The sequence below is a fragment of the Cnephaeus nilssonii genome, assembly GCF_951640355.1.
Source record: "Cnephaeus nilssonii genome assembly, chromosome: 4".
In the NCBI taxonomy this organism is placed as follows: Eukaryota; Metazoa; Chordata; class Mammalia; order Chiroptera; family Vespertilionidae; genus Cnephaeus; species Cnephaeus nilssonii.
Genome location: NC_137075.1, coordinates 59,377,588 through 59,404,880, shown reverse-complemented (window position 1 = coordinate 59,404,880; position 27,293 = coordinate 59,377,588). Strand labels below are relative to the sequence as shown.

Sequence of the window (27,293 nt, the reverse complement as noted above, 5' to 3'; positions counted from 1 at the left end):
CGTGACAGTTTCTTCATCAATAAAATGAGGCAGTTGGGCCCGAATCTCTTTAGTTCAGCTTCTCACATGATGTGCAGTGAAGGCCCTGGATTGTTGTTGCTCTTTTCTTAATTTCAATTCCACCACAAACCATACTTCTTTAAGGTAAAATAAAGATTACTAGAAGAACGGGATTTTAAAAGCATTCAACATGATACACCAAAATTTCTTATTAGATTTAACAGATGTGAAAAATGCCCATGAAACTGCTATGAACATTTCTAAACGCTTATTCCTAATTTCTGAATTTATGGCAGGTGAGTGGGTTATAAGCAGCATGGAGAGCCCCACCCCCGCCCCCGCCCCCGCCCCTTGTGAGCATCGAGGCCTAGAGCTCACCCCGCTCTGCGTGCCCCTCTCCTATCCTTGGCAACCTTGGCAGCAGTTGGCTCTCACCAAGCTCCTTGTTCCTTTCATGAAGAAATTGACACTCTAAAGGCGCATTTATCTTGCTCAAGGTCAGCACAGCTGTGAGAGGCAGAGCCAAATCTGAACCCCGCGTCCCTCTTATAAACGAGATCATCCTGCTCGTTCCAAAGCCTCTCTCCCTTAGTGCAGGGGAAGGGCTTCATGGTGGGTTCATAAAGTGCCTGGAGGAGTCTTGTTCTTCTTCGCTGTTGCCTGATCTGCCAATGGAGAGGAGCTGAGGGCTTCTCCACCCTCGCATGGGCTGATAATGCCCATCGCCGTCATCCCTTACTCACCACATAATGTGATCTTGACTAGGTGTGTGTCTAAGGGAGCTGGCTCTATCCAGATCGATCCCAGCAGCAGCCACACTTCCCCTGCCTGTGTGGGGTGCTCTCTCCACCTCTCCCAACGGGTTCCCGCAAGGACACCCAAGACTGAGCCTTTGAAAAATGGGTTTCCAATGTTTAAATAGTTGCCTGCCAGCCAGCTTGAATCATAACCTCATAATTTTTCTCAGACCCAAGAATGTGCCTGCCTCCCTCAAGAGTAGTTTCAAGCTTACCTTTTCTTGACTGTGGGCTTTGAAACCCTGAACGTCTGGTGATTCTGCTGTCAAATTTCACAAGCATGTGTGAGTGTCTGCCCTGTCCCAGGCGCTTGCTGGGCAGTTTGCAATGTATCAGCACTGTTCCTCACACTACGTTAGCGGTTATGCCCTCCGTCTTTTCAGATGGGGAAACTGAGGCCTGGCGCTGTTAAGTCAGTTGCTCTTGGTTAATAAATGGAAGGAATTTGGAGAGACTTTTGGCAGAGGATCGTAAAATTGAAGGTTTATTTTGTCCTCTTTCTAGGATACCATCAGAATGGAGTCATCAAAAACCAGTTTGTGCCACACCCACATGCTCCTGGAAACCAGCGGTCAAATCAGAAAAGCCTGTACACCTCTATGGCCCGACCACCCCTGCCACGACAGCAGTCCACGGGCTCAGACCGCATGTCTCAGATGCCGGAGAGCTTGGATTTCCTCAAGGTCCCAGACCAGGGTGTCGCAGGGTAAGATTCCCGCCCTTTGTGGGTGAGGCCAGCACCTCCTCTCCATCGGTCACACCAAGGTTCACAGGTTTCCAGCCACACATTGGACTCCAGGACCCAACACCGTGCAGCCCTTGGTTGGCATTTCTAAAAGTACGACCAACTTGATGGCACACAACTCATTCTGCAGAGAGGGTGCATCTTAGAAACATCAGAGCAGGGGTCCCTATGGGCCCCGAGATTCAATTACTCCGTAACCGTTCCTGCTCTCTGGCACGGTTGGGGAGCAATGGGGTTTTGGTTTATGTCTGTGCCTGCAGTTGCATAAATACGATAGCTCAAAGAGTCATCAGGAATGTTGAGGATAACACCCCAGAATTCTCTGAGAAGTAGAAGTTTGTTTGTGAATGAGCTCTTTAGGGCTTTAAAATGAGAGCCTTCCTGCCTTTCTAGAACAAAAAAATGAAGAGTAGTAAAAAGAAAGCCAGGCTTTGTACCTGAGGAAGGGAAGATTCCTGGAACTGTGTAGATTAAGCATATCAAACTCGCGGCCTACAGGCCGCAGGCCTTTTTTATTTGGCCCGTGTTAGCCTTTGAGTTTGACATGCTTGGTGTAGATATTCAAAGAGTTATCAGTGTGGAAAGGGGGTTAGGCCAATTGCAGGACAAGTGAGTGAACTCTGCCAGGAGGTAGATAGCGGAACCAGTAAACCAAAAACGTTCTAGGAGCCGGAAGATGAACTGCCCTAGGATGTAAGGAGCACAGGATTGATGGAAATCACCAGGTGGAAATATTGTAGAGTGGTATTGTCAAATACCAGAGAAGGATGAGAATCCTATTCAGCCCCTATTGCTTACCTAATATTGGACCTGCTGCTTCCCCTCTCTGAGCTTTATTTTCCTCATCTGTACACGGATGTAATACCACCGAGCTTGCAGAGTTGTTGAGAGGACTAGAAATTATACGCAAAATGCCTAGCCTGGTACTAGGCATGTGGGAAGCTGCTCAGCCAACTGTAGCTTGATGTGATGGTGATGGTGATGGTGATGGTGATGATGGTGATGGTGATGGTGATGGTGATGGTGGTGATGGTGATAGTGATTGATGGTAATGGTGATGGTCATTGATGGTGATGGTGATGGTGGTGGTGGTGGTGGTGGTGGTGGTGGTGATGGTGATGGTGGTGATGGTGGTGGTGGTGATGGTGATAGTGTTGATGGTGATGGTGGTGATTGATGGTGATGGTGATGGTGGTGATTGGTGGTGGTGATGGTGATAGTGGTGATGGTGGTGATGGTGATGGTGGTGATTGATGGTGATGGTGATGGATGGTGATGGTGATTGATGGTGATAGTGATGGTGATGGTGATGGTGATGGTGGTGATGGTGATGGTGATACAACCATTATCTCATGGTGGTCATGACTGTTAGGAACCTTCCAACTCTGCATGATTCTCAGTGGTGGAATAGTTCTCTCTGCTGAACCCAGTGAGGGGCCTCCTTCAGCCCCCTGCCTCCTCTCTCATGCCCCCCTCCATTTTCCTTTCTCTCCAAGCCTCTGGAATGATGATGAAGTTTCTAATGGGATCAGGAGACGTGTACAAAACAGAGCGGAACAGCAGCTCCTCCCTCTGGGTGGGCAGCCACCACTCACCTCCCTGCCCCATTATGGGATGTTTTTCCTGCCTTGTCAGCTTCTTTCTAAAGACCACAAAGCTCTTAGGAGCTTGACCACGTTTGCTCCTGCTGTTTCTTTTTCCCTTGTGAGTCTTACCCCATTTGGGCTACAGATGGAAGCACCTTGGTTGCATACAGGTGGAAGCACCTTGGTTGCATCAGTAGAGTGGATGCCACCCCTTCATTAGATCTCTCTCCCCGCCTCCCCCCACTCTTGTGGAACTAGCTCTGTTGCATCTGTTCTAGTGACCCTGGCTCACCTGGTTGTCTTGGTCTAAAGCAGTCGCGCTCAGACTTTACTGAGCACCAGAGTCCCTGGAGAACCCACTGGCCCACCTCCAGAGGTTTGGATTCAGTAGGTCGGGGTGGGACCTAAGAATTTACATTTCTTCCAAGTTCCCAGCGTTGCTGCTGAACCAGGGACCACATTTTGAAAACCACCGGTCTAGTCTGATTGTTAAAGCCAGGGAAGGGTCTGTGTAAAGGTGAGTTGAAAGGGTGCTGTTGAGGCAACAGGATTGCTCTGTAATCCAGACCCACACTATTCAGAGGGGTGGACATCACTGAAGCAATCAAGCAACCCTTCCCGGGCCCAGTTGGTTGTCACAAACGAGGCAGGGGATTGAAGAGAGTGAACAAAATGCACCCCATCCCTTAGCTCTGCCTGCTAGCTTCCCACTTGCTTTGGTTTTGGCAAGCAAAGCCATCTTTCCAGCCTGCCTCTGCAGGTTCCAGACTTGCACACCAGCCAGCCGGGAGCACCTGTCAGCCAAGAGCAGGCAATTGAGGAACGTTGTGTCTTCACCGAGGCTGCTCCCTTCCAGCCCTCAGCTCCGTGCTTCTCTGTTTAAGCCGATCACACCCTTCTCCACATTCAGGCCTAAAGATCAGGCGTACGTGGTGTTGCCGTGGCAATGGCTGTGAGGCTGGAAGGAGAGGGCACCCTCACAGCTGCCTGCCGGGCAGTACGATGTTCCCAGCTGTGTGTAAAAGTCACGATCGTCATTAGGCACTGAGTCCGGTAGCTGCGAGCATCTCAGCCAGTCTCCACTGGACATTAAATCTGCTCTGGGTACACATTGCTTAAGACCCTGTAGTCTGGTCAAAGGACTGAGCTTTTTCTTAGAATTCATTTCCTAAAACATATAAAAGTGAAATTGAAAATAATTTCTAATGTGGCCAGAGACCTTAGATGTGCATTTCAGGAGCCTCGTGGTTCCGTGCACTTAATAGCTCCCCTTTGCCAAGAAAACATGAATTGCTTTATTCCACAGGAAGCTGTTGCAGCCAGCAGGGAGCTCTGGGATCCCACGCTTGTACCTTTCCTTAAACACGAAAATTCGTTTAGGCATCACAGTCCCAAGCAGTGACCTAGAACTTGCCAATCTAGAAAAACAAGATTAGCACAGTCTTTCACACCCTCGGGTTTATCTTTCCTTTCCCTCTCCCGCCCCCAGTGCACTCTTCCTTCCAGACATATTAAGCATAAGCAATCATTTCTTTTGGACCATGGAGTGTGGATAAAATCAAATGGTGTAATTAGCACCTCGAGTTAATTCAGGAAAGTCTTTGTCAGTTTATTTTATGTTCCATCATGTTATTTTGGGGGGAGAGAGCATGCATGAAGCTTTTACTAAATTATTTACCGCCCCCACGGGTTTCTTTACCCTTGCCTTGCCACGTGTGTGACATAGTCATTGTTCTTGTCATCGTCATTGTTATCGTCATCCAAGGAAACTAAGCAAGATGTAGAGGGGCCATCATCTTGCAGTCCTTTAGCATGCCTTCTGAAAAGTCCGATTCAGGTGAAAAGCTCCTTGCTGATTCTCAGGGAAAGAGGGCAGATGAAGAAAGAACCATACAAGCAGCTCATTCATCAGCCTTCGCTCTGACCTCATAGGAACACATGATGTGCCAATCAAGGGTGCTTTCTACCTTCCCCCGTAACTGAGATGACAAAATCTACCTGCACTTCATTGCTGGAAGTATCAAAACCCAGACCGGGATGTCTTTTCTGTTGGCCTTTTTAATCCCGTGATCTATTTCATGCAAGGACAATTTCAGGAAATATCTAGATACCCCAGAGATTACTCCAACTAGCGGTTGGAGAACCAGGAAAATACTGGGAGTGCTCAGCGGTAGGGCTTCTGGCCACGGCACAAAGGAGGGATCGATAGAAAAACTGAAATGCTGCCTGTGTGTCTCTTGACAAGGTTCTCCTAATGGAGTCATATTTTCAAGGGGCTTAAAATTTCCAACAAGTGTCCAATAGCAATATTTCTCAACCCGTAAGCTACAGGAGCGGCAGCCATATCCTGGCCCAAGCCGACACGAAGCTGAGGAATTCCTGGCATCCATTCCCTCATTTCCAGTAATGTTTATAGATTCAACCTTTTGGAACAGACCCTATTTTAAAGAGCTAGTGAAATAAAATGCCATTATTTTCCTTCCTGGAATTTCAAGACATAAATTTCACATCTGCAGAACAAAGAAGTGATAGCTGAAAGCTTAAGCCCAGCTAACCCTGGCGTGAACTAGTGCACCCGCTGCCTCAGAGGCGTGGCGGCTGCAGAGTTCACAAGGTGGCCTGGCGGAGTGCAGCGAGCGCATGACTCGCAGCTGCAGGGACGGTATGAGTCCCAGCTTACGGGTTTGGTTCTTCATGGATTCATTCATTGAATATTGACGGGGCCACGTGCCTTCCATGTGCCACATGCTGGGCACATGGACCATTTTGCCAATAATCTCCTGTGCTGCCTCTCGTCTATCACTTGCTCTTTCTACACCTTGGTGACCTCACCTGCATAAGAGGGATCATCTATATAGATATCTAGATATATAAAAGCCTAATGTGCAAAGTGTCCGCTTGGGAGTTCGACCTACCAGGAGTTCGATCACTCACTATGACATGTGCTGACCACCAGGGGGCAGCACAGAATGAAGGGAGGCCCCAGCCGGCAGCCACTAGGGACCCTATCTTTGCACGATTTCGTGCACTGGGCCTCTAGTAAGAATATAATTTAAAAACCCTCTCCTTGGGGTTTCTTGGAGATGAAATAAGGGCTTTGTAAATGGTAAAGCACTATGCAGCTTGAACATTTAATTGACTGTAACTCAGGTACTTTGCTCTCTTAGGGAAATAGTCATGTCCTACCAGGATTGAAAACTAGGTGTCCCCTGGCCACTGGCTTTTCTCGCAAGAACTCTAATCTCTGGCCTGCACAGAGGGTCTCTGGGAGGGTCTAAGCTTTAAGCATTGCTGGCTTTAATGGGGAATACACAGCCTAGGGAAGCAAGACAAGGGACCGGTCAGGGAGACTCCTTCATCACACACACACAAACACACACACACACACAATGGCTATTTCACTCTGTAGGCTCAGAGCAACAGCAGAACAGGGGGTGCTGAGGTAATATTGCAACAGACACTGCTGCATTTGGACAATGTCAATAAAGCCCAAAACTCGTCCCGCTCGACTCTTCCCCAGTCTTTGCTCCAATCACTGTAAGAACTCACATCCCCTGGAAACTAACCGGCATTCCCAGGAGAGAGCGCATGAACCCTCGCTTTAGAGAGCTTTGTTGTCCCTGATGTTATTTGGGGTTTTGTTTCCTGCGGGCCTTTGGCATCTTGTGAGGCTGGGCAGCTGTGCACAGGGGTTCAAATGTCAGTTGGCATCCTGATGTTTCAGGGCAAAGGCACCCTCGGGCCTCCCCGTCCCTGCCACAGGGCTTCTCCAGCAGCGCAGGTCCTCGCTGAGCAGACCGATGTAACATGCTTGAGCGCTCAGGTGACTGTCATGTTGGTTATAATGTGGTTGCATTAGAGGTCCAATGCCCGACTCAGAAAAAACACCTGCTGTACAAGCAAGTCACTGTCAGTCAGCTCCTTCCTGTGTTTGTTTTCTTACTGGGAAATAGACACAATAAAGTGGTAAGTGTGTACAAATTGGCCTGAAACATGGGTCAGGGAGTGATAGGAGCACTAAATTGCATTGTGCCCGTTACATACAGTGAAACACGGGGTTTGCTCAGTGATGTGGAGTTTTATAACTATAAACTATTATGTGTAGAAAGTGAACCGTCATTATTGAAATGGCAACGGGAAAAATGATTTTATCTGTCTGAAATTCTTGCTCCAACCCTCATGATCCCAATAACACAATTTTCAGTCATGTCAGGTTTATTAGGAATGCAAATCTCATAAAGTTCCAGACATAACAAAATTATCTAAACCCTGCACATCCATTGCTAAACAAATCTAGGCTTTGTCACTTTCTATCGCTTTTGGACGAGCGAGTGTGAGTTATCGCGAGGGTGACATGGGGACAGGGGTGTGCTGGTGAGCAGCTAGCTGTCTGGAGCTAGCCCGTTCCACTCTCGCCGTGGCCAATGTCAGGCTGCCGGCGTGACCACCGTTGGTCTCAGAGGTGGGGCAAGTGAGCCCAGGCGCACACCACTGTCGGTGCGTAGGGTTGCCACCATGCATATGCAGCAGACAGTAACTTCAGAGCATACATAGAAGATGTAGGAAAATAATTAGGAAGGGTTGCTACGAGTATTTATTGCCTTTGCTTTATTATAACTTATTCAATCTTAAATGTGTTCGATTTCATCTTTAATAATGTTTAACAACTGACCCACAAAAATCCTGACAGCGTGACCGCCTGCCCCCGCAGGCTGGCCAGGGCCGGTTCCAGCTCCCGGGCACCAGGCCCCGTTTGCTGTGGAAGAAAGTCTGAGTCCCTTCTTCCCTGCGTTGGCCAGTCGGCTCCTGGCTGCCAGTGGAGGGCTCCAGGCCCCTGAGACTTCATTACTCAGCGCTGGCAGCTCACAAAGTCCTTCTCTTCTCATTATTGATTACACAGGATCGCCCCCTAGTGATGCAGAGGAGATGGTCTGTTTAAGGCTGAGCCCGTGGAGAGGAGCCTGGAAAACGGCTGTTCTCGCCGACTGTTTTCTATGGTGGTTTCCAAGTCCGACGTGCAGTGGACCGGAGACGGTGACCACCTGCTGGGCCCAGGCGCCCTGTGTTCCGGCCACAGCTGACAGTAGGAATGTTGTTGGGAGCGCTCTGTGAGGCTCTGTCAGAATTAGAGGAAGGGGCTGGGCCCTGGCCTGGATCCCCTTTAGTAACAGGTGAAGGCGCCTGCAGAGGCGAAGTGGCGCACCCACCTTATGTGCCAGCCAGTGGCAGAGCCGGGCCGCCCACCCGGGGCACCGACTCTAAGCCAGTGTCCCTTCTGCGCCCCCGTCACTCCGTCAGAACATGCGGGCTGGGGCCACACGGCGTGCCTGGGCCTGGTGAGCACCAACAGGCCAGGCCCCGCCCCGGGGAGCCTCCTGTCCTAATAGACACAAGCCTGTCCCACCCTGTGAGTCCCCTGCATGTGGCAGGGGCCTGAGAGGAGCTTGGAAGGCTGAGCAGGCATTCGCAGCGCTGGGCAGAGGGTGGAGGCAGCCAGGGGAGCAAGGCCAGACGGAGGGACCAGAAAGGTCGTGTGGCTAGAGCTGTGGGAGCCTTGTGCCTCTGCCGTCTAGTCAGTCAAGTCACCGGTGGTGAGACCAGCAGGGAACCCGGGAGTGCTGTGAGGTTAGATGAAGCAACGTCTGAAAATGCCTAGCACGGTGCCTCGCCCGGAGCAGGCAGCGTCCCACACGTTTGTCTGCATCTCACACAGCTACAGGCAGGGGTTCCCAGATGGCACACCATCTGCTGACACTTGCGGAAAGAGTGGAGACGTGCCCAGATGTGACAGTGCTGCCGGAGTACTGGTGAGGAGGGGGGCTTCGTGTATCCCCCTCTCTTTGGGGAGACGCTGCCTTACAACAGCAGTGGCGCCCCCTCCTGGGCACAGAGGACATTGCAACAGGAAAGAGCCCAGCATGGTGACCTCAGGGATGCCTTCTTTTCCCAGGGCAGAAAGCAGAGCTGTTCTCCACATCCACATGGAACACCCTCTTCCCCAGCAACCGCACCCATCTCAGAGCCACCCGACTCCCCCTCCCAACTGCGGAGTGCGGGAGCCCCATCGGCCAGCTGAGGAGGGACCAGTTTACATTGCCAGGATGGTAGCAGTTGTCCAGGGCCTAGGACAAACAACTTGCCCGGGGTCTACCGGGAACCCAAATTCCGCAGTAACCCCTGAGGTTTTACTTTGATTTTTCTGAGGAAGTGGCCTCTGATGCCCTGGGATCAGAGACCATGCAGGGGCTGTGTTCACCCCTCCAGCCCCTCCTCCACTCTGCCCGATTCCTGGCATGCCAGCGGCTGCTTGCCTACAGCTGGCCCAGCTCACTCTGGGCATCAGCAGAGCACTGCAGCGCCCCAAGGGGCTCATACAATTGACTCATTGTGTGTGTTTTTTAACCAGCTTTTTTTGGGATAAAAAAAAAATCAACTGTTTTAGAGTACAATTCAACAGTTTTTGGTATAGTCACAGAGTTGTGCAACTGTCATCATAATCTACTTTTAGAACATTTTCATCATCCCCCAAAAACAGTTTTCTGCCATTAGCCGTCACTCCCCCAACCACCAGCCCCAGCCGTAGACAACCTCACTAATCTACTTTTTGTCCATATAAATTAGCCTTTCCTGGACGTTTCATATAAAGAGAATCATCCTTCTTTTGTTAAAATTTATTTATCTATTTATTTTAGTGTATTCCTTAGGATTTTCTACGTGCAAATCATCGCATGTGCAAATAGTGGTATTTTCACTTCTTTTCTAATCTGAGTGCCTTTTATTCTTCTTGACCAATTGCTCTGGCTGGAGCTTCCAGTGCCATGCTGGGCAGACATGGTGTGAGCTGATGCCCTGTTTTGCTCCTGGTCTTCGCGAGAGAGCATTGTCTTTCACCAGCAAGTGTGACGTGAGCTGGGAATATGCGGAAGGGGCTCCTAACCCCTGCCAGGGCTCAGGGGCTTCCATGTCAAAAGGTGGGGAGGCACCGGTGTGCCCTGTGGCAGGACGTGAGTCTAGGGGCCCGCAGGGGCCACACCTGGCAGGGACCTTTTTGGTCCATTTCCCAATGTTGTAGGCGACGGGAACGGCACCAGGTGTCTAACCAGTAGGGTCAGACCAAACGTGGGTTCAGCAACCTCGGTACTTGGGTTCTGGCTGGGAAAGAATTCAGAGTCCAGACCCAAACTGTAAGAGAACGTGTATTGGGTAAGTCACAGAGGTGGAAAACGTAATTCCTAGAAGAAGTGGGCTTAGGAAACCAGTTATAGTGGTGAAGAAGGCCCTTGGAGCTTGGGTGTGAGGAAGCTAACGGTAATGTGCCTGGGGCCAGGAGGGGAGGAGAGAGGGGGGAGGCACAGGCATGCTCCCTGGAGGGAGAAGGCACTGAGTTCTCCATCCTATGGGTTTTAAGGACCTCGGTTTTAGGGGAGATCCCAGGGGAAGTTCTCAATAGAATCTCGTAGCTTTCCAGGTGTGTCCATTCAAGGTTGTGGTCTCCACTGATTGATTGGCAGGCACTAGGGCAGGGGGTCATTATTCAATGCAGCTGGGCCTGACAGCAGCCTTATCTGGTTTTATTGCTTATCTGGGCCTGGAGCTGAAATACCACTGAGACCTGGGTGTTCTCTCTAGGGAGGAAGGGTCAACGGGTCCAAACCTCCTGACCCTGGGGGCGAGGTCCCACCCCACCATGGATTGTCCGTTGACCTGGGGCTTTCCACCCTGGTGACCTTCTGTACCTGGCCCATCGCCCTTGCTCTGCTCGTCTGTTTAACTGCCTACCACAGTGGTTGGCAAATGCGGCTCTTTGGCCCCTTGAGTGTGGCTCTTCCACAAAATACCACGTGCGGGCGCGCCCGTACAGTGCGATTGAAACTTCGTGGCCCATGCGCAGAAGTCGGTTTTCGGCCTGGGCGAGTCTATTTTGAAGAAGTGGCATTAGAACACTCAAGGGGCCAAAGAGCCGCATGTGGCTCGCGAGCCGCGGTTTGCCGACCACTGGCCTACCACATCAAGAGCAGAGAGAAGCTGTTAGGAGGATTTTTAGTAGGGGGTGAGGGGCTCAGGAAGGAAGCAGCTGGCAGGGAAGAAATGAAGGAGGAGGAACTGAGGGCTTAGTCAAAGCTGGAGGCGGATGGGCTAGGAGCCAGGGACGGGTGACTGCCCAGATGACTGCAAGGAGGATAGTCCTACCTCCCAGGGTCATCCAGCTCCACTGAGAGGCCCTCTGTCCGGGGACCACACCTAAGTCCCAAACTCTGGGCTCCAGATGCCTCATCAACCTGCCCTGATGGTAGGTTTCCCTTATCTAGGGGCCTCTGGGGAGTGTGTGTGTGTGTGTGCGTGTGCGTGTGCGTGTGCGTGTGCGTGTGTGTGTGTGTGTGTGTGTGTGCGCGCGCGCCCGTTCATTCCTCCCCGCCCTGCTCCCTGGAACTCCAGGCTGGAGCTCTCCTCCCTCGCAGGGTGTTCTGACACTCACCCCGCCCTCCGCCCCACTCCCTGTTGCTGGGAAATCAGCTGACTGCTGGTATGCAGGCTGGTGGCTCTTATTAACCAAATGCTGACATCCCTAATACACAGGTCTCTTAATTAAAGGGAAGCCAGCAAGGACGGCATTTCCAGGGGCCCAGGGAGGAAATGGTGTATGCTGATGATCTCCCAGGCGCCTTTCCTCAGTGATAGAAGTGCTTGCTGGGATGGGAGGTGGGGACATGGTTGACCTGAGGAGGCTGAATGAAGCCTGTGTAACCTTGGGGTTGCTCCCTGGAGCTCCAGGCAGCACCCATGGAACCCCACCCCTGCTGGGAGCAGCCCTAGCACCCTGCTGACATCCAGTGCCCCTCCCCCTATGCCACCCCCTCATCACCCAACTTACTCATGGCACCCAGTGAGCACCTGGCATCACAGGACCTCAGCAAGGACACTGGGGCTCTGGCCTCCTGAGAGCACAGCTCCGAACCAGGTGTGCTTGTTCCTTCCAGAACTCAGGCCCCAGGAGAGACCCCCCTTTCCCCCTCCCTCCCCCAGGTGTGAGCAGGTGCTCACAGACCCGGCCCCAGCCCTGCTATGTTGAGTTCAGCCCAACCCTCTTAGAGGAAATCGTAAGCTTAACTTTCCTTTGGTTTGTCCTTAAGCAAAGGGGCAGGGGGGAGGGTCTATATTTCTATTTCCTTTTCCTTTCTCTCTAAATGCTTTCATGAACATACTTAATAAATAGTTGTTTCAGGTATAGGTTTAAAGATCTCCCTTAACAGGAAGAAGCGATAGTTATGTGCCTGAGACAGTGTGTGAATGGTGACAGGAGGCAGCGGTGTGTTGGAAGAGTACACCGAAAGCTGGATTAGGGTTCTGGTACTGGTGATATTTTTGATGATCTTGACCAAGGGGAGGAGGTGCCACTGGCATCCAGAGGGGAAAGGCCGGGGACGTTGCTAAACACCCTACAGTGCAAAGGACAGCCCACAGCAAAGAAAAGTGGCCCAAAATGTCAGCAGTGCTAAGGTGAACAGCAGCATTTCTGTGATAAAGCTGGAATCATCCGCGTGAGCGGGTCAGGGAATTGGGACGTGTGCACGGAGTGGAGTGGTATAGAGCAATGAGAATGAATGAACTAAAATTCCGTACATCAACGGGCTACATCTCAGAAATGGAGCGAGGGGTAGTAGAATGGGATTCCTTCGTACAGTTAAAACAAGCACACTGCGTGGGTTGTTTAGGGAGACGTGTGTTGTAAAACTACAAAGGAAACCAGAATTATTAATACAAAGTGCGAGGGGGTGGGGGGTCATTCTGGGAGGGATGGCAGCTGAGGAGAGACTTCTATGGCACCCGCAAAAATTCTGTGTCCAAAGTTGGGGAGGGAGTAGATTCGTGACTTTTATTATCATATATATATGAATATATCTTTTCCACAATATGCTGGGGACGCAGTAACAGCAGCTAATGTTTATTGAGAGCTATCTATGTGCTTTTACAATGACCTTGTCAGGGAGGCTGTTTTATTATCAGAAAAAGTTTCGGGAGTGACATATCCTTCTAAGGATGGAGCTGGATTGGAACTTGAACAGGCCAGTGCTGGCCCCATGGCCTAGACCACCGGTCGCCAACCTTTCGGACTTCATGGACCACCGGTTGGTGACCGCTGGTCTAGACCACTACACGGAGCGGCTGCTGCCCCCTCTCGGGTACCAGCTCTCACCTGCCTCCACTCTCTCCACAGGGTCCGGAGACAGACGACCAGCAGGCCCAACCCAGCAGGGGGCAGACCCAAGCCCCAGCCCAAGCCCAAGCCTCAGGTGCCACAGTGCAAGGCTCTGTATGCCTACGACGCTCAGGACACAGATGAACTCAGCTTCAATGCCAATGACATTATCGACATTATCAAAGAAGGTAAGTAAGTGCGTGGCTGGCTGGCTGGAACAGCCTCCCAGAGAGCATGCAGTCACACTGCTAGAAAAACTAGTTTAAACCTGAAGGGAACTTGTCGGCCCCTCTAACTGGAACTTGCAGCGGTAAGCCATATCCCAGCCTCAGTTTGATCAAGACTCCAGATTCTATTTTTTAATTTTTATTTCAGAGAGGAAGGAGAAGGAGAGAATATAAAATAACCTGGGCATTTGCCCCTACTGGGGATCGAACCGTGACTTCCTGGTTCATAGGCCGGCGCTCAATCACTGAGCCACGCCAGCCGGGCCAGATTCATTTTTTAATGCTTCTTTCAGATCTTCTTTCAGCTGCTCCCTTCCCTTCTCAGGCTGGTTTTCCTCCTGGGAGCAGAATGGCTGCCTCAGTGCCAGGCCAACAGGCCAAACCAGATCTGAAAGCTGCTCTGTCTCCGAGACAAGGTCTTCTCTTGGCCATTGGACACAGTGCTCGGTTTCACTGGGATTGGACCAAATTGGTCATGTGCTCATCCCTGATCCAATCTCCAAAGCCAGACAAAGGCTTACCCGAGTGGGTTAGACATGCAGGGACATGGTTCCCCCTAATGAAGGTGATGGAATGGAAGCCAGGGAGGCAGCCTGTAACATCCATTTTAAAAGTGGCTGAATGTTTTATTAGTTTGGTAGAGAAGGTAAGTTAGAACATAATATACATAAAATCAAACGTGAGTGCCTATGGAAGCATAAAAAAACAAAGATAACTCCTGGCTTAGGGTGATAGAAGACACGCCACGAAGGAAATGGCATTTGTGGGGAGGGCTGGGGAGACAGACAGAGAGAAGCAGAGGCTAGAAAGAGCAGGTTGTTTTAGGAAAGATAGCTGATGCCTGACCTTGGTGCAGAATCCCCAAGGAGATGACCTGGGAGACGAGATGACACTGGGATGGCCTGGTCATCGAAGGCCCTGAGTGTCAGGCTCGGGGAAGACACTGTAGAGCCACCCAAGGCTTCGGAGCCGAGCGAGGACAGCTGGAGTGAACAGTGGTCCTCGGCAAGTTCCGCTTTCAGGAAGAGGTGGCCAGGAATCGTGTCTTTAACAGGCTCCTTCACTGCATGGGCTCCCTCAGGAGGATTCTAGTCCCTGGACCAAACTCCTTCTAATTGGTCCCTGGGCTTTTTGGTGTTTTTTTTATTTTGTTTTGTTTTTAATCTTTTTTAATCATTTAGTTTTCCACAGGTTTTAATAGTTAAGCCATTTAGTATCTTTCTTCAAAAGTGTCCAAGTGAAAATAAGTGTTGAAATAAAGTCTAGTAAACACAAACAGGATTTTTATTACCAGCTTTGTTCAGCAAAAATTCTGGAAATAACCTAATGTCCAATAAAGCAGTTGATCAAAGAGAGCTTTGCTGTATCCATTCAGTGAACTTTGATGCCAAATTATTTTTATTAAAGATAATGATACAAAAACAGTATTGAAATAGAAAAATGGTCATGGGGGAAAAAAAGTTAGATTATTGACTATGGATTATAGTCTCATTTTTGTAAAAATATAAAATGTATATGGCTATATGTGTGTGTGAATCTATATCATATATGTGTTATAGAAAATGTCTCCTAAAGTATTGAATTTTAAATGAATATTACTTTTTCTTTTCTCAATACTTTCAAATTTTTCTAGAAATAACATGTATTGGTTATATTTAAAACAACTGCATATGTACAGAAAATGTAGAATTTTAGAAGTTATCAAAACATGCCATAAGTTTTCACTGTAATTTAAAGTGTGGTGTGAGTGCAGGAATAGACATGTAGATAAATGGGGGAGAATAGAAACCAGAAAAAGAACCCTGTGTATATAGGTACTTATTGTATGATAATGTGACTTTGAAGTCAGGAGAAAGGATAGATAATTCCTTTCTATTTTGAAAATAAAAGTAGATATCTACCTCATACACAGAAAAAATCAGGTGAATTAAACATCTAAAAATATGTAACTAAATTATAAAAGTGTTAGAAGGAAACCTAGAATATTATATTAGTCTTTGGGTGGAAAAAGCCTTCCTATGGAAGACATCAAGCCCCGAAACCATCAAGGATTTAACCTCATAAAAAGACTAAGTTAAAACCTTCTGTGTGGGGAATAGCACCAGGGGAAGTTAGATCATAGAAAACAGACTAGGAAAAACGTTTTACACATATAAATAGCTCCTCCACAATCGAGTCCAGCAGTGGACAAGGGCTAGTGAGGCAATGAGCAGCAGAGCCTCCCAAGTCATCAATGAAATGCAACGCAAAACATTTCACCTGCAACTCCGGCAAAGATTAAAATGGGAACACAGTGCACGTTCCCTTAACCAAATCCTTAGAGCTTCAGAAATCCGAGATGGGAGCTTTCAGGGAGCTAATAATGGTGTGTCTGTATATGTAACTCCTCTTGAGAGTCCCAGGCCAGCACCCTAGATCAGTGTCAATGTTTCTGCTATGAAATAACATGAGCATTCATACTCTGTGGGAAGAGACATCACAAATTTATGTCAATTCAGGTCAAGTTTTGCCATTAAATGAGCTGCAGAAAACTTTTAATTTTCAGAATATTCTAGATCTTGTCATTGCAAAATAAAGTGTAGACTACAATATCTGTGTTTAGTGAGAAATAGGTAACCTTTTTCTACTATTTCTTGCTGAAATAGACTTTTGGGAGGAAATTTAATAATATTGGTCACCATTTTTAAATCTCCATGTCATGGATTTATATTTAACCCCTTCTACCAAGATAAATCTCAAGTAAATAAATATTTAAATGTATCAAATAAACATAAAAGTCATATAAGTAAGTATAGGATATTTTTCTTTAATATCATCAATGTGAGAAAGGATTTGGAAATGTTATAGAAAACCAAGAAGCTGTAAAATAATAGATCATTTGATTCAACTACTTAAATATTAAAATATCATAAAAAGTTAATATAGTAAAATATAATAAAAAATTGGAGGAAGGATATTTGCAACTCAAATGACAAATTCAGAAATATATCAAGAACTCAAGGTCAACAAGATATAGACTGACAACGGATAGAAAAATAGGGAAATGACAGGAACAGAGGTGTCCTTGCAGCTATAGGTGAGAACATAGAAACTCTTTATATACGGATATGATATGATCATTAGCATATATTATTAAGGTTTTAAAAAGTGCAGAAAAAGTCTTATGCATAGTATGCTATCATTTGTGTAGAAAAGGGGGTCATTTTTATAAATACTTGTCTTCATGTACATGAAATATCTCTGGAAGAAAGTATAAGAAATAGGTAACATTGCTCACCCTCAAATAAGGGATCTGGGTGGACCCTCCCACTGTTCATCCTTTTGTACTTTTGAAAATATGTATGAAGGTATTACCTATTACAATAAGTAACATTTTTCTTACAAAGGATAATAAAAGGTCCATATTCTTTGACCCAGGAATCTCTTGTATAGAACCATTTGTACATAGGCATAAAAATATATGTACGGATATTTATTGCATTAATAGTGAAAAATTGGCAACACATGTCCATCAATACGGGCGTGACTACATAAATTTTGTCCATCTCGTTAAAAAATGAGATTCAGACATGGAAAGGTTATCTCTGAAGTATTGAAAAGAAAGATGCACCCCTAGCGGGTTTGGCTCAGTGGATAGAGCGTCAGCCTGTGGACTGAAGGGTCTCAGGTTTGATTCTGGTCAAGGGCAGGTACCTCGGTTGCAGGGCACATGGGAGAGGCAGCCAATCGGTGTGTCTCTCTCCCATCGATGTGTCTCTCTCTGTCTCTCTCCCCTTCTACTCTCTAAAAATCAATGAAAAAATATCCTCGGGTGAGGATTAATAAAAAATAAAAAATAAAAAATAAAAAATAAAAGCCTCCCTCTCCCTTCCTCTTAAAAGCAATAAAAAAATATACATATATTTGGGAGAGATCAACCAAAGGACTTGTACGCTTGCATATAAGCATAACCAATGGACACAGACACCAGGGGGGTGAGGGCATGAGGGGCAGGCAATGGGGGATAAGGACACATATGTAATACCTTAATCAATAAAGAAAGGGAAAAAAAGAAAAGCAAGATGCAGAGTAGTAAGATACAGGCCCGTTTCTGTTTAAAATTAATATCCTATTAAATAAAAGGGTAATATGCAAATTAACCATCACTCCATCACAAAGCTGGCGGTGCCCATAGCCACAAGATGGCGGCGCCCAGTCCTCTCAGCCCTGCCTGAGTCCCCCAGTCCCGGCGGGGGGAGGCCACTGAGAGTGGGCAGCGTGAGCGGCCTGGCGGAATGCATTCCACGCCCAGCCGTGGATGGACCTCTGGGCCGCGGAGAGCCTCTGGGCCGCGGGCACGGAGCAGCCAGGCCCCGCAGAGAAATACTGGCACACGGATTCGTGCGCAGGGTTACTAGTGTACTTATAATCACAGAAAAAGGTCGGGAAGAATATATACCAAATACCTATTACTAGTGAAGGGCCTGGGGTTACGGTGGGTGGTGGGAGGTGAGGGTTGGAAGTGAAGGGGGAGGAAGCAGGACGGGGGCCATCAGACCAGGACACAGCCAGTCTCTCCCAGCCCCACAGCTACTCCAGAGTTAGACTGCTTGTTGCAGAGACCGAATGCCTAGGCCCTGGCTCCGATGGGCCCCAGCTGCCCCAAAGAAGAAGAGCCGTGGCTTCATGTCAGTCCTAAAGGACCGACAGCTGGACACTGTCACCAGAACCTCACATCTGGGCAGCATCCCTGAAGAGGGCCCTGAGTGGCCCATCTGTGTGTCTGCTGTAAGGGACAGGTTAGAGGGATGGGCGGAGGTGAAAGAGGACATAGAAGGGATTAATGGTGATGGAAAAAAATAAAAGAAAAACATTAAAGAAAATAAAGAAGGAAAAAGAATGTGGCTGGAGACAAGTCACGCTTGCCCTGGGCTGCACCATGGGAGGGGGCACTTGGCCAGGGTAGAACAGCCTACCCTTCACGTCTGCCATTTGTCTTCCTACAGATCCTTCTGGCTGGTGGACGGGGCGCCTCCGAGGCAAGCAGGGCCTGTTCCCCAACAACTACGTGACCAAGATCTGAGCTGCACAGAGACTGGCGCACGGGCGAAGGCGCTCCAGGCACAGACGGGGAGGGGACATTTGGGGCTCTCCTGATCTAAAACGAGTAACTGCTTCTCCAAGGCCTGGAGTTATTCTGGCACCTTCCCCAGGACGTTGAAAGGCTGGGTCGGGGAGAGGGTCGTCACTCCATAAATGATCCTACAAGATAGCCTATTCATGGGAACCCAGGAGGGCAAAACAACCACCCACTAAGATTTATTTATTCTATTTAAACCGGGCGAGAGGACAGGCGGGGTCCACTCAGACCTTGTTGGCTCTATCAGAACCGCACCCCGCTCGCTCACCAGGCCCAGGGAATGGCTGTGGGCGGCCGCTGACAAGTGCCTTTAGTTGAAGAGCACATTTCTCTCATCCCTCTTTTCCTTACCTGACACACATTCCCTCTGCCCCCGCCCCTCAGGGAGGACCCCTCTCTGCAGGCGTGAGTGGGCACTTCCGGTGCAAATGCCAAGGGCGGGCATGGCCTGCTGAGCCCATGGGAGCAGAGGGGCGCTGGTTTACACTTGCTGGGACCATCGGGCTGCGGGGCTGAGTGGGGCTGGGGGCTGGGCTGTCGGCCTTGCTTCCCTGGGTCTTCAGTGGGAATGTGGCTGGCCCATGTTGGTTTTGTGTTTATTGCTGTACCTATTACTAGAAGGGTCTCTTTTTTTCAAGCTGTACATTTATAAAAACAGTTCATATACTGTATATATAAAAAAATCTCGAGATGGTAGAAACATGTATGAATGTACTAAGTAGTATTCCACTGTGCTTATTCATAAGGTAGGTTTTATTACAAAACTCTCACCAGGTACTTACAGATGTGCACTACTCCTTCCAACTAGAGAATCAGTGTTACTGCTTTCTAGCTCCGCCCCGCAAGCCCCTCCCAACCCTTCCCCTACAGCTAATTTTCCCCTGCCCCACTCTGTGGCCCCCCCTTACCTCCTAATAAATAAAGGAATCAGTGAACCCCCTTGTTCTTTCTCAACATTTATTATGTGTTAAATTGTATCCATATCCCCCAAAAAGATACTTTGAAGTCCTAATCCCCAGTACCTTCGCATATGACCTTATTTGGAAATAGGTTCTTTACAGAGGTAATCAAGTTAGAATTAGGAAGCACCTTAATCCAATATACCTGGCATCCCGATAAAAGGGAAATTTGGACTCAGATTGGCACACAGAGAGGGCAGACGATGTGGTCAGCCAGCTACAGGCCAAGGAGAGGGGTCCGGAACAGATCTTCCCTCAGAAGACCAGCACCTGGTCTCAGACTTCAGCCTCCACGATGGGAAGATCACAAACCCGTCGCTAAGCCACCCAGGCTGCTGTACTTTGCTAAGGCAGCCCAGCCAACGCATTCAATGTTACTGCAGTAATGGTGAAAAGTTGGGGGAAATGGCATGTGCACAATAAGGAAAAGATTATAGGGGAGGCTCACTTCTCTACCTCCACTCCCAGTTGCCAGTCATTCTTATTTTTTTTTTTTTTAAGTACAATTTCCTTTTTTTTTTTTTTTTCCCCCAGAGAACTTTTCTTCAGTCCTTAGGACTTACTTAGCTCCTTACATGAGCTTTGGTGGAGGTCGTGGGGCAGCACCGATAGGTGTAAATCAGGGTGGGAGTGGGGGTGGGGGTCCCTCTGGGCTCAGAAGGATTCCTGACACCTTGCTGTGAAGGGCACAGCTCACACTGTAGAGCAGTTTCACATGCAGCTTGGGAAGCACAGAGGCATGGACTACACTGGCTTCGGAAATGTCCCTAAAGGCTGTGGCCTCTACTATGTTTTGACAAACTTCTTAATGGCCTTGTCCTTGGGCGTGTATCAGGTGCTGTTGATGCAACCAATACATTGCATATGGTCGCAGCTTTTTTTGGCACAATTACAGCATGAAATCCCTACACTCACAGCAGAAGACTCCTTAATTGACGAACCCAAGAACAGCGACCCACTTTATCCAATTTCAGCATTTTCACTGAAATCTAGGGCAAAAAGGCGTTTCTCAAGTTTATCAGTGCACAAGGTGACCCTGGGATTATTTTGCCACAGTCATTCGTAAGCTATTGGGAAAGTAGGATTTGACCAGCACACACCTTTTTGTCATTTCAGGATCCCCAAGTCCTGTGGGGGAAAATTATCAGGGGTTACATATAAAGAGCAAAATGTATCTGAATTCGGTACAAAGTAAACCACTGAATTCTGTGTTTTATCAAGAACAGGGAGCAAACCCTATTCAGTAACAATAACATAACATTTTTTAAAAATATATTTTATTAATTTTTTACAGAGAGGAAGGGAGAGGGATAGAGTTAGAAACATCGATGAAAGAGAAACATAGATCAGCTGCATCCTGCACACTCCCTGCCTACAACCAAGGTATATGCCCTTGTCTGGAATCGAACCTGGGACCCTTGAGTCCGCAGGCCGACGCTCTATCCACTGAGCCAAACCAGTCAGGGCAATAACTTAACATTTAAAGTATATTTCATTTCCTTTTTTGTGACCATTTAAGAGAGGAAAATAAAGCCATAATGTGATGACATGAGGAAAGGTGGTCCTATTGACACTATAGTATAGGATTTATAAAACTTGACACTAGGATTTCAGAGAGGAAGGGATGGCCTAGTCTAAAATCTCCACTTTGCAAGTGAGCAGGCTCAGCACAGTTCACTCCTGTGCCCAAGATCACATAGCTCTGAAGTAGAGGTACCGTCATTTGAGCCTAGATCTGACCCCAAGGCCCACGCTTTTAATCTGTCTTCAACAAATATTAAGGAGTTTGACAGTCAGTCTAATTTGTCAACCTTTAAGCATCTAATATCTCTCTCAAAAATAAATCTGTAACTCCTTTGATAGGCAAGAGCTGTATCTAACATACCTTTGAATACCCAGAGTCCATCCCAAACCAGCAACCTCATTAAAATCATAGCCACTCACGTTCGAGCGCCTCCAGACGCTGTGCTCCGGGCCTGACACACTTTAGCACAACATCTGAGGTCGACACTCTTACCCCAGCTCCCACAGGCCACACAGCTCCCTGACTCGGGCCCAACAACCCAGCGTCGGGGTGTGTGCTCTTCACGTATTGTGGTTACATCATCACGTTTTCTAATTCCAGTGTTTTTATATTACAACTTCTACCTTTATAGCTGACTGCACATTTATAACACTTGGGTGTGGGTGCCTGCTGTGGCACATAAGGAAGTATCTTAAAGGTCTTTTTATGACATCCTAGAAGTAGGAATTTCCTGGGTCAGAGTATTTCATATTTAACTAAGCAGAGTATGTCATAAAGAAGCTATAAATGGAAAAGATGGCGACCGGCAGGAAGGTAGGGAGAGAGAGAGTGTGAGTGAGGAACCCATAGAGGAGAGTGTAGATGTGTGTGGTGTGTGTGTGTGTATGAGATAGGGTCAGTTAGATTCTGCAGGTCTTCCAAGGGGCTCCCTAACTGGGCAGTCCTAGACGGCACAGCCCCGCGCACAAAGCAGACACTTCTCGGCGGCTGGTGCGGACGCAGAGACCACGCCATCTTGAGAAACAGAGCTGCCTGAGACTCGGATCCTGGCTTCTGACACAAACCAGGACCCTGCAGCCACCGGGGACAGAGAACTGCTATCACAGCTTCAGACAAACAAACAAGAATCCAGACTTCCCGGCAGATTTCCGTGAGTCAAAGAGCCTATCCCCCTCCTCGCAGGCATAGTAACTGATAGACCTGCCCCTCCCCCAAGCTGCTGAGCGCCCACAGGCGTGCGGAAAGCGCCATAGTAACTGATAGACGCGCCCTTTGCCCAAGCTGCTCACAGGCAAGCACAGACAGCGCCATAGTAACTGATAGACCCGCCCCTGGCCCAAGCTGCCGAGCTTTGCGCAGGGACACGCTCCCTCTTAGGGAACTTGGCGCGCGCTCGCGCACAGGACAGAAGCAGCTCCCCGGGGAAATCTGTCAGTGCGCACAGAGGGCTCCCCTTCGGGGAATTTGGGGGAATTTGGCTCGCGGGTCACAGCTCCCCCTTCGGAGATTCTTAAGAGCATCCACAGAGGGGCTTCCCTTTGGGGAATTTGGCGCGCAGGACGGACTCCGCCCCCCTTCTGGGACTTTGGGAGAGTGCACTGAGCCGGCTCACCTTCAGGTTTTTAAAAATGTGCGCTCTAGCCGGTTTGGCTCAGTAGAGAGAGCACACACAGGACGCAGCTCCACTTCAGGGAATTTGGCACGCCAGACACAGCTGCCTGGGATCCCTGACTCACAGCGCATTCACACTAAGAGCCAGCGACCCCAATTGTTGGTGCGTGCACACACAGGGACCCTGATTCTCAACGAGAAACCGCACAAGGCAACAAAGACTTTGACACTCGAGTCTTGGTGCAGACACAGGGAAACTCTGACTCCTGGCACATGCTAAGGATCTCATTCTCGGCACATACCAACAGTGTGGTGCAGACAGGGCCCCTGATTCTAAATGTGCACACGAGACCACACAGAACACTGGGGACACTGATCCTGGGCAAGTCTGGTTCCCACCAACCAAAGACAGCCACACGTCCTAGTGTCAGAGCACTTCAGTGAAACTAGGGTGGAGCGAAGTCCCCACAGCACACGGCCCAGGTCCACGCAAACAGAAGCTTGAGCTTTCTGGTAATAGCCAGAATGGGGAAACGAAATAACTCACAGAGGAAAGAAAATGCGGAGTCGCCAAGAAAGGAAATTAGTGAAAATGAAGCTTGCAACATGACCGAAAAGGAGTTCAGAGTAATGGTCATGGAATTTATACATCGGATGGATGAGAAAATCAACAACTTATGCAAGAATCAGGAAGAAATGAAAAGTGATATAGCTACAATCAAAAACACCATGGAAAGTTTCAACAGTAGACTACAAGAAGCAGAGGACCGAATTAGTGAGTTAGAAGATCAGGTACAGAAACAAGCTCAAGCTGAACAGCAATTGGAGAAAAAAATTAAAAAGCAGGAGGAAAGCCTAAGGGAGCTTCGGGACAACATGAAACGAAGTAACATGCGTATAATAGGGCTGCCAGAAGGACAAGAAGAGCAGCAGGGATTAGAAAATCTATTTGAAGAAATAATGACAGAAAACTTCCCGGATATGGGAAAGATAAAAGTTACGCAAGTAAAGAGAGTCCCAAGCAGGATCAACCCCAAAAGACCCACACCAAGACATGTCATAATTTCAATGGCAAATATAAATGATAAAGAGAGAATCCTAAAGGCGGCAAGAGAGAGACAGAGAGTTACCTACAAAGGAACACCCATCAGATTGTCAAATGATTACTCAACAGAAACACAACAAGCTAGAAGTGAATGGAAGGAGGTATACAAAGTGTTGCAAAGCAAAGGACTGAATCCAAGAATACTATATCCAGCAAGACTATCAATCAAAATTGAAGGGGAAATCAGGAGCTTTGCAGACAAAAAAAGCCTCAGGGAGTTTATCACCACCAAACCAGCAATGCAAGAATTGCTAAAGGGAATACTGTAAAAAGAAGAAATAAACAGGTAAGAAGGAATACAGACACAAAAATAGATATGACTGCAAACAAATACCTTTCAGTAATAACTTTAAATGTAAACGGACTAAATGCTCCAATCAAAAGACATCGAGTAGCTGAATGGATAAAAAAACACGACCCATATATATGCTGTCTACAAGAGACCCACCTCAGAACAAGAGACTCACACAGATTGAAAGTGAAGGGATGGAAAAATATCTTTCAGGCAAATGGAAATGAAAAAAAAGCTGGGGTAGCAATACTTATATCTGACAAAATAGACCTCAAAGTAAATGCCATAACAAGAGATAAGGAAGGCCACTTCATAATACTAAAGGGAGAAATCCAACAAGAAGAAATAATTCTGGTAAACATATACGCTCCCAATATAGGAGCACCCAAATACATAAAAAAACTCCTGGAGGATATCAAGGGAGAGATTAATAGCAACACAATCATAGTAGGAGACTTTAATACCCCACTATCACCACTGGACAAATCCTCTAAACAAAAAATCAGCAAAGAAACAGCAATCCTAAATGACTCACTAGACCAGATGGAATTAATTGACATCTTCAGAACATTTCACCCCAAAGCCACAGAATATACATTCTTCTCAAGTGCACATGGGTCATTTTCAAAGATAGACCATATGCTGGGTCACAGGCAAAGTCTCTTCAAATTCAAGAAGATAGAAATTATATCAAGCATCTTCTCAGATCACAGTGGCATAAAACTGGAAATCAACTACAATAAATACAATCCAAAGAAATCAAACACATGGAGACTAAACAGCATGCTATTAAACAAGGACTGGGTCACCAGAGAGATCAAGGAAGAAATAAAAAACATCATGGCAACAAATGACAATGAAAACACAACAATCCAAAATCTATGGGACACAGCGAAAGCAGTCTTGAGAGGGAAGTTCATAGCTCTACAGGCCTATTGCAAAAAACAAGAAACAATGGTAATAAATTACTTAACCCTACAACTCAAAGAGCTAGAAAAAGAGCAGCAAGAAAAGCCCAGTGTAACCAGAAGGAAGGAAATAACAAAGATCAGAGCGGAGATAAATGACATAGAGACCAAAGAAACAATACATAAGATCAACAAAACCAAGAGCTGGTTCTTTGAAAGGATAAACAAGATTGATGGACCTCTAGCCAGGCTCACCAAGAAGCAAAGAGAGAGGACCCAAATAAACAAAATCAGAAATGAAAGGGGTGAAATAACAACAGACCCTTCTGAGATACAAAGGATTGTTACAAAATACTACGAACAACTCTATTCCAACAAACTGGACAATCTGGAGGAAATGGACATATTCCTAGAAAAATATAACCTTCCAAAAATCAATCAAGAAGAATCTAAACAGCTCAATAGGCCAATAACTATGGACGAAATTGAAGCAGTCATCAAAAAGCTTCCGGCAAACAAAAGCCCGGGGCCTGATGGCTTCACAGGAGAGTTTTATCAAACATTCAAGGAAGAACTAAAACCTATCCTCCTCAGACTATTCCAAAAAATTCAAGTGGAAGGAACACTTCCAAGCTCCTTCTATGAAGCCAGCATCACCCTAATACCAAAACCAGATAAAGACAACACAATGAAAGAGAATTACAGACCAATATCCCTCATGAACATAGATGCCAAAATCCTCAACAAAATTCTAGCAAATCGGCTCCAGCAGTACATCAGAAAGATCATACACCATGACCAAGTAGGATTTATCCCAGGAATGCAAGGATGGTACAATATCCGCAAATCAATAAACGTGATACATCACATAAACAAATTGAAAGATAAAAATCACATAGTCATATCAATTGATGCAGAAAAAGCATTTGACAAAATCCAACACCCTTTCTTGATAAAAACTCTCAACAAGGTGGGAATAGATGGCTCATACCTCAACATAATAAAAGCTATATATGATAAACCCACAGCAAACATCATACTCAATGGACAAAAACTAAAAACATTTCCCCTAAGAACAGGAACAAGACAGGGATGCCCACTCTCACCACTCCTGTTTGACATAGTACTGGAAGTATTAGCCATTGCAATTAGACAAGAAGAAGAAATAAAAGGCATCCAAATTGGAAAAGAACAAGTAAAGCTGTCTTTATTTGCAGACGACATGATATTGTACATAAAAAATCCGAAAGACTCCGTCAAAAAACTAATAGACTTAATAAATGAATTCGGCAATGTAGCAGGATACAAAATTAACGCCAAGAAATCTATGGCCTTTCTATACACCAATAGTGAACTTACAGACAGAGAGACTAAAAAGGCAATCCCATTTACCATCGCACCAAAAAAATTAAGATACCTAGGAATAAACTTAACTAAGGAGGTAAAAGACCTATACACGGAAAACTACAGGACACTGAAAAAAGAGATAGAGGAAGACGTAAACAGATGGAAGAACATACCATGTTCATGGATTGGTAGAATCAACATCATTAAAATGTCCATACTACCCAAAGCAATCTATAGATTCAATGCACTCCCCATTAAAATACCAACGGCATATTTCACAGACCTTGAAAGAACTCTCCAAAAATTCATCTGGAATAAAAAAAGACCCCGAATAGCCACAGCAATCCTGAGAAAGAAGAATAAAGTAGGAGGGATCTCAATACCAGATTTCAAGTTGTATTACAAAGCCACTGTTCTCAAAACAGCCTGGTACTGGCACAAGAACAGACATATAGATCAATGGAACAGAATAGAGAATCCAGATATTGACCCACACCACTATGCTCAATTAATATTTGACAAAGGAGGCATGAACATACAATGGAATAAAGACAGTCTCTTCAATAAATGGTGTTGGGAAAATTGGACAGATACATGCAAAAAAATGAAGCTTGATCACCAACTTACGCCATACACAAAAATAAACTCAAAATGGATACAGGACTTAAACATAAGACGGGAAACCATAAAAATACTAGAGCAATCCACAGGCAGCAAAATGTCAGACATATGCCAAAAGAAATTCTTCACTGACACTGCCCCTAGGGCAATGGAAGCTAAAGAGAAAATTAACAAATGGGACTACATCAAAATAAAAAGCTTTTTCACAGCAAAAGAAACCATCAACAAAACAACAAGAAGGCCCACTGCATGG

The 27,293-nt window shown here is 47.0% G+C and overlaps 1 protein-coding gene across 1 annotated transcript in view; it reads left to right on the top strand.

The window, feature by feature from the left end:
• The window catches only part of MYO1E (myosin IE), a 191,482-nt gene extending 171,392 nt beyond the window's left edge, over positions 1-20,090 (top strand). Inside the window, exons 26-28 of the mRNA XM_079769346.1 lie at positions 1,302-1,503; positions 13,345-13,514; positions 18,539-20,090. Of these exons, the coding sequence (XP_079625472.1) occupies positions 1,302-1,503; positions 13,345-13,514; positions 18,539-18,615 (449 nt within the window). The 3' untranslated portion in view covers positions 18,616-20,090. The remainder of the gene's footprint in view (positions 1-1,301; positions 1,504-13,344; positions 13,515-18,538) is intronic.
• Positions 20,091-27,293: the final 7,203 nt, after the last annotated feature.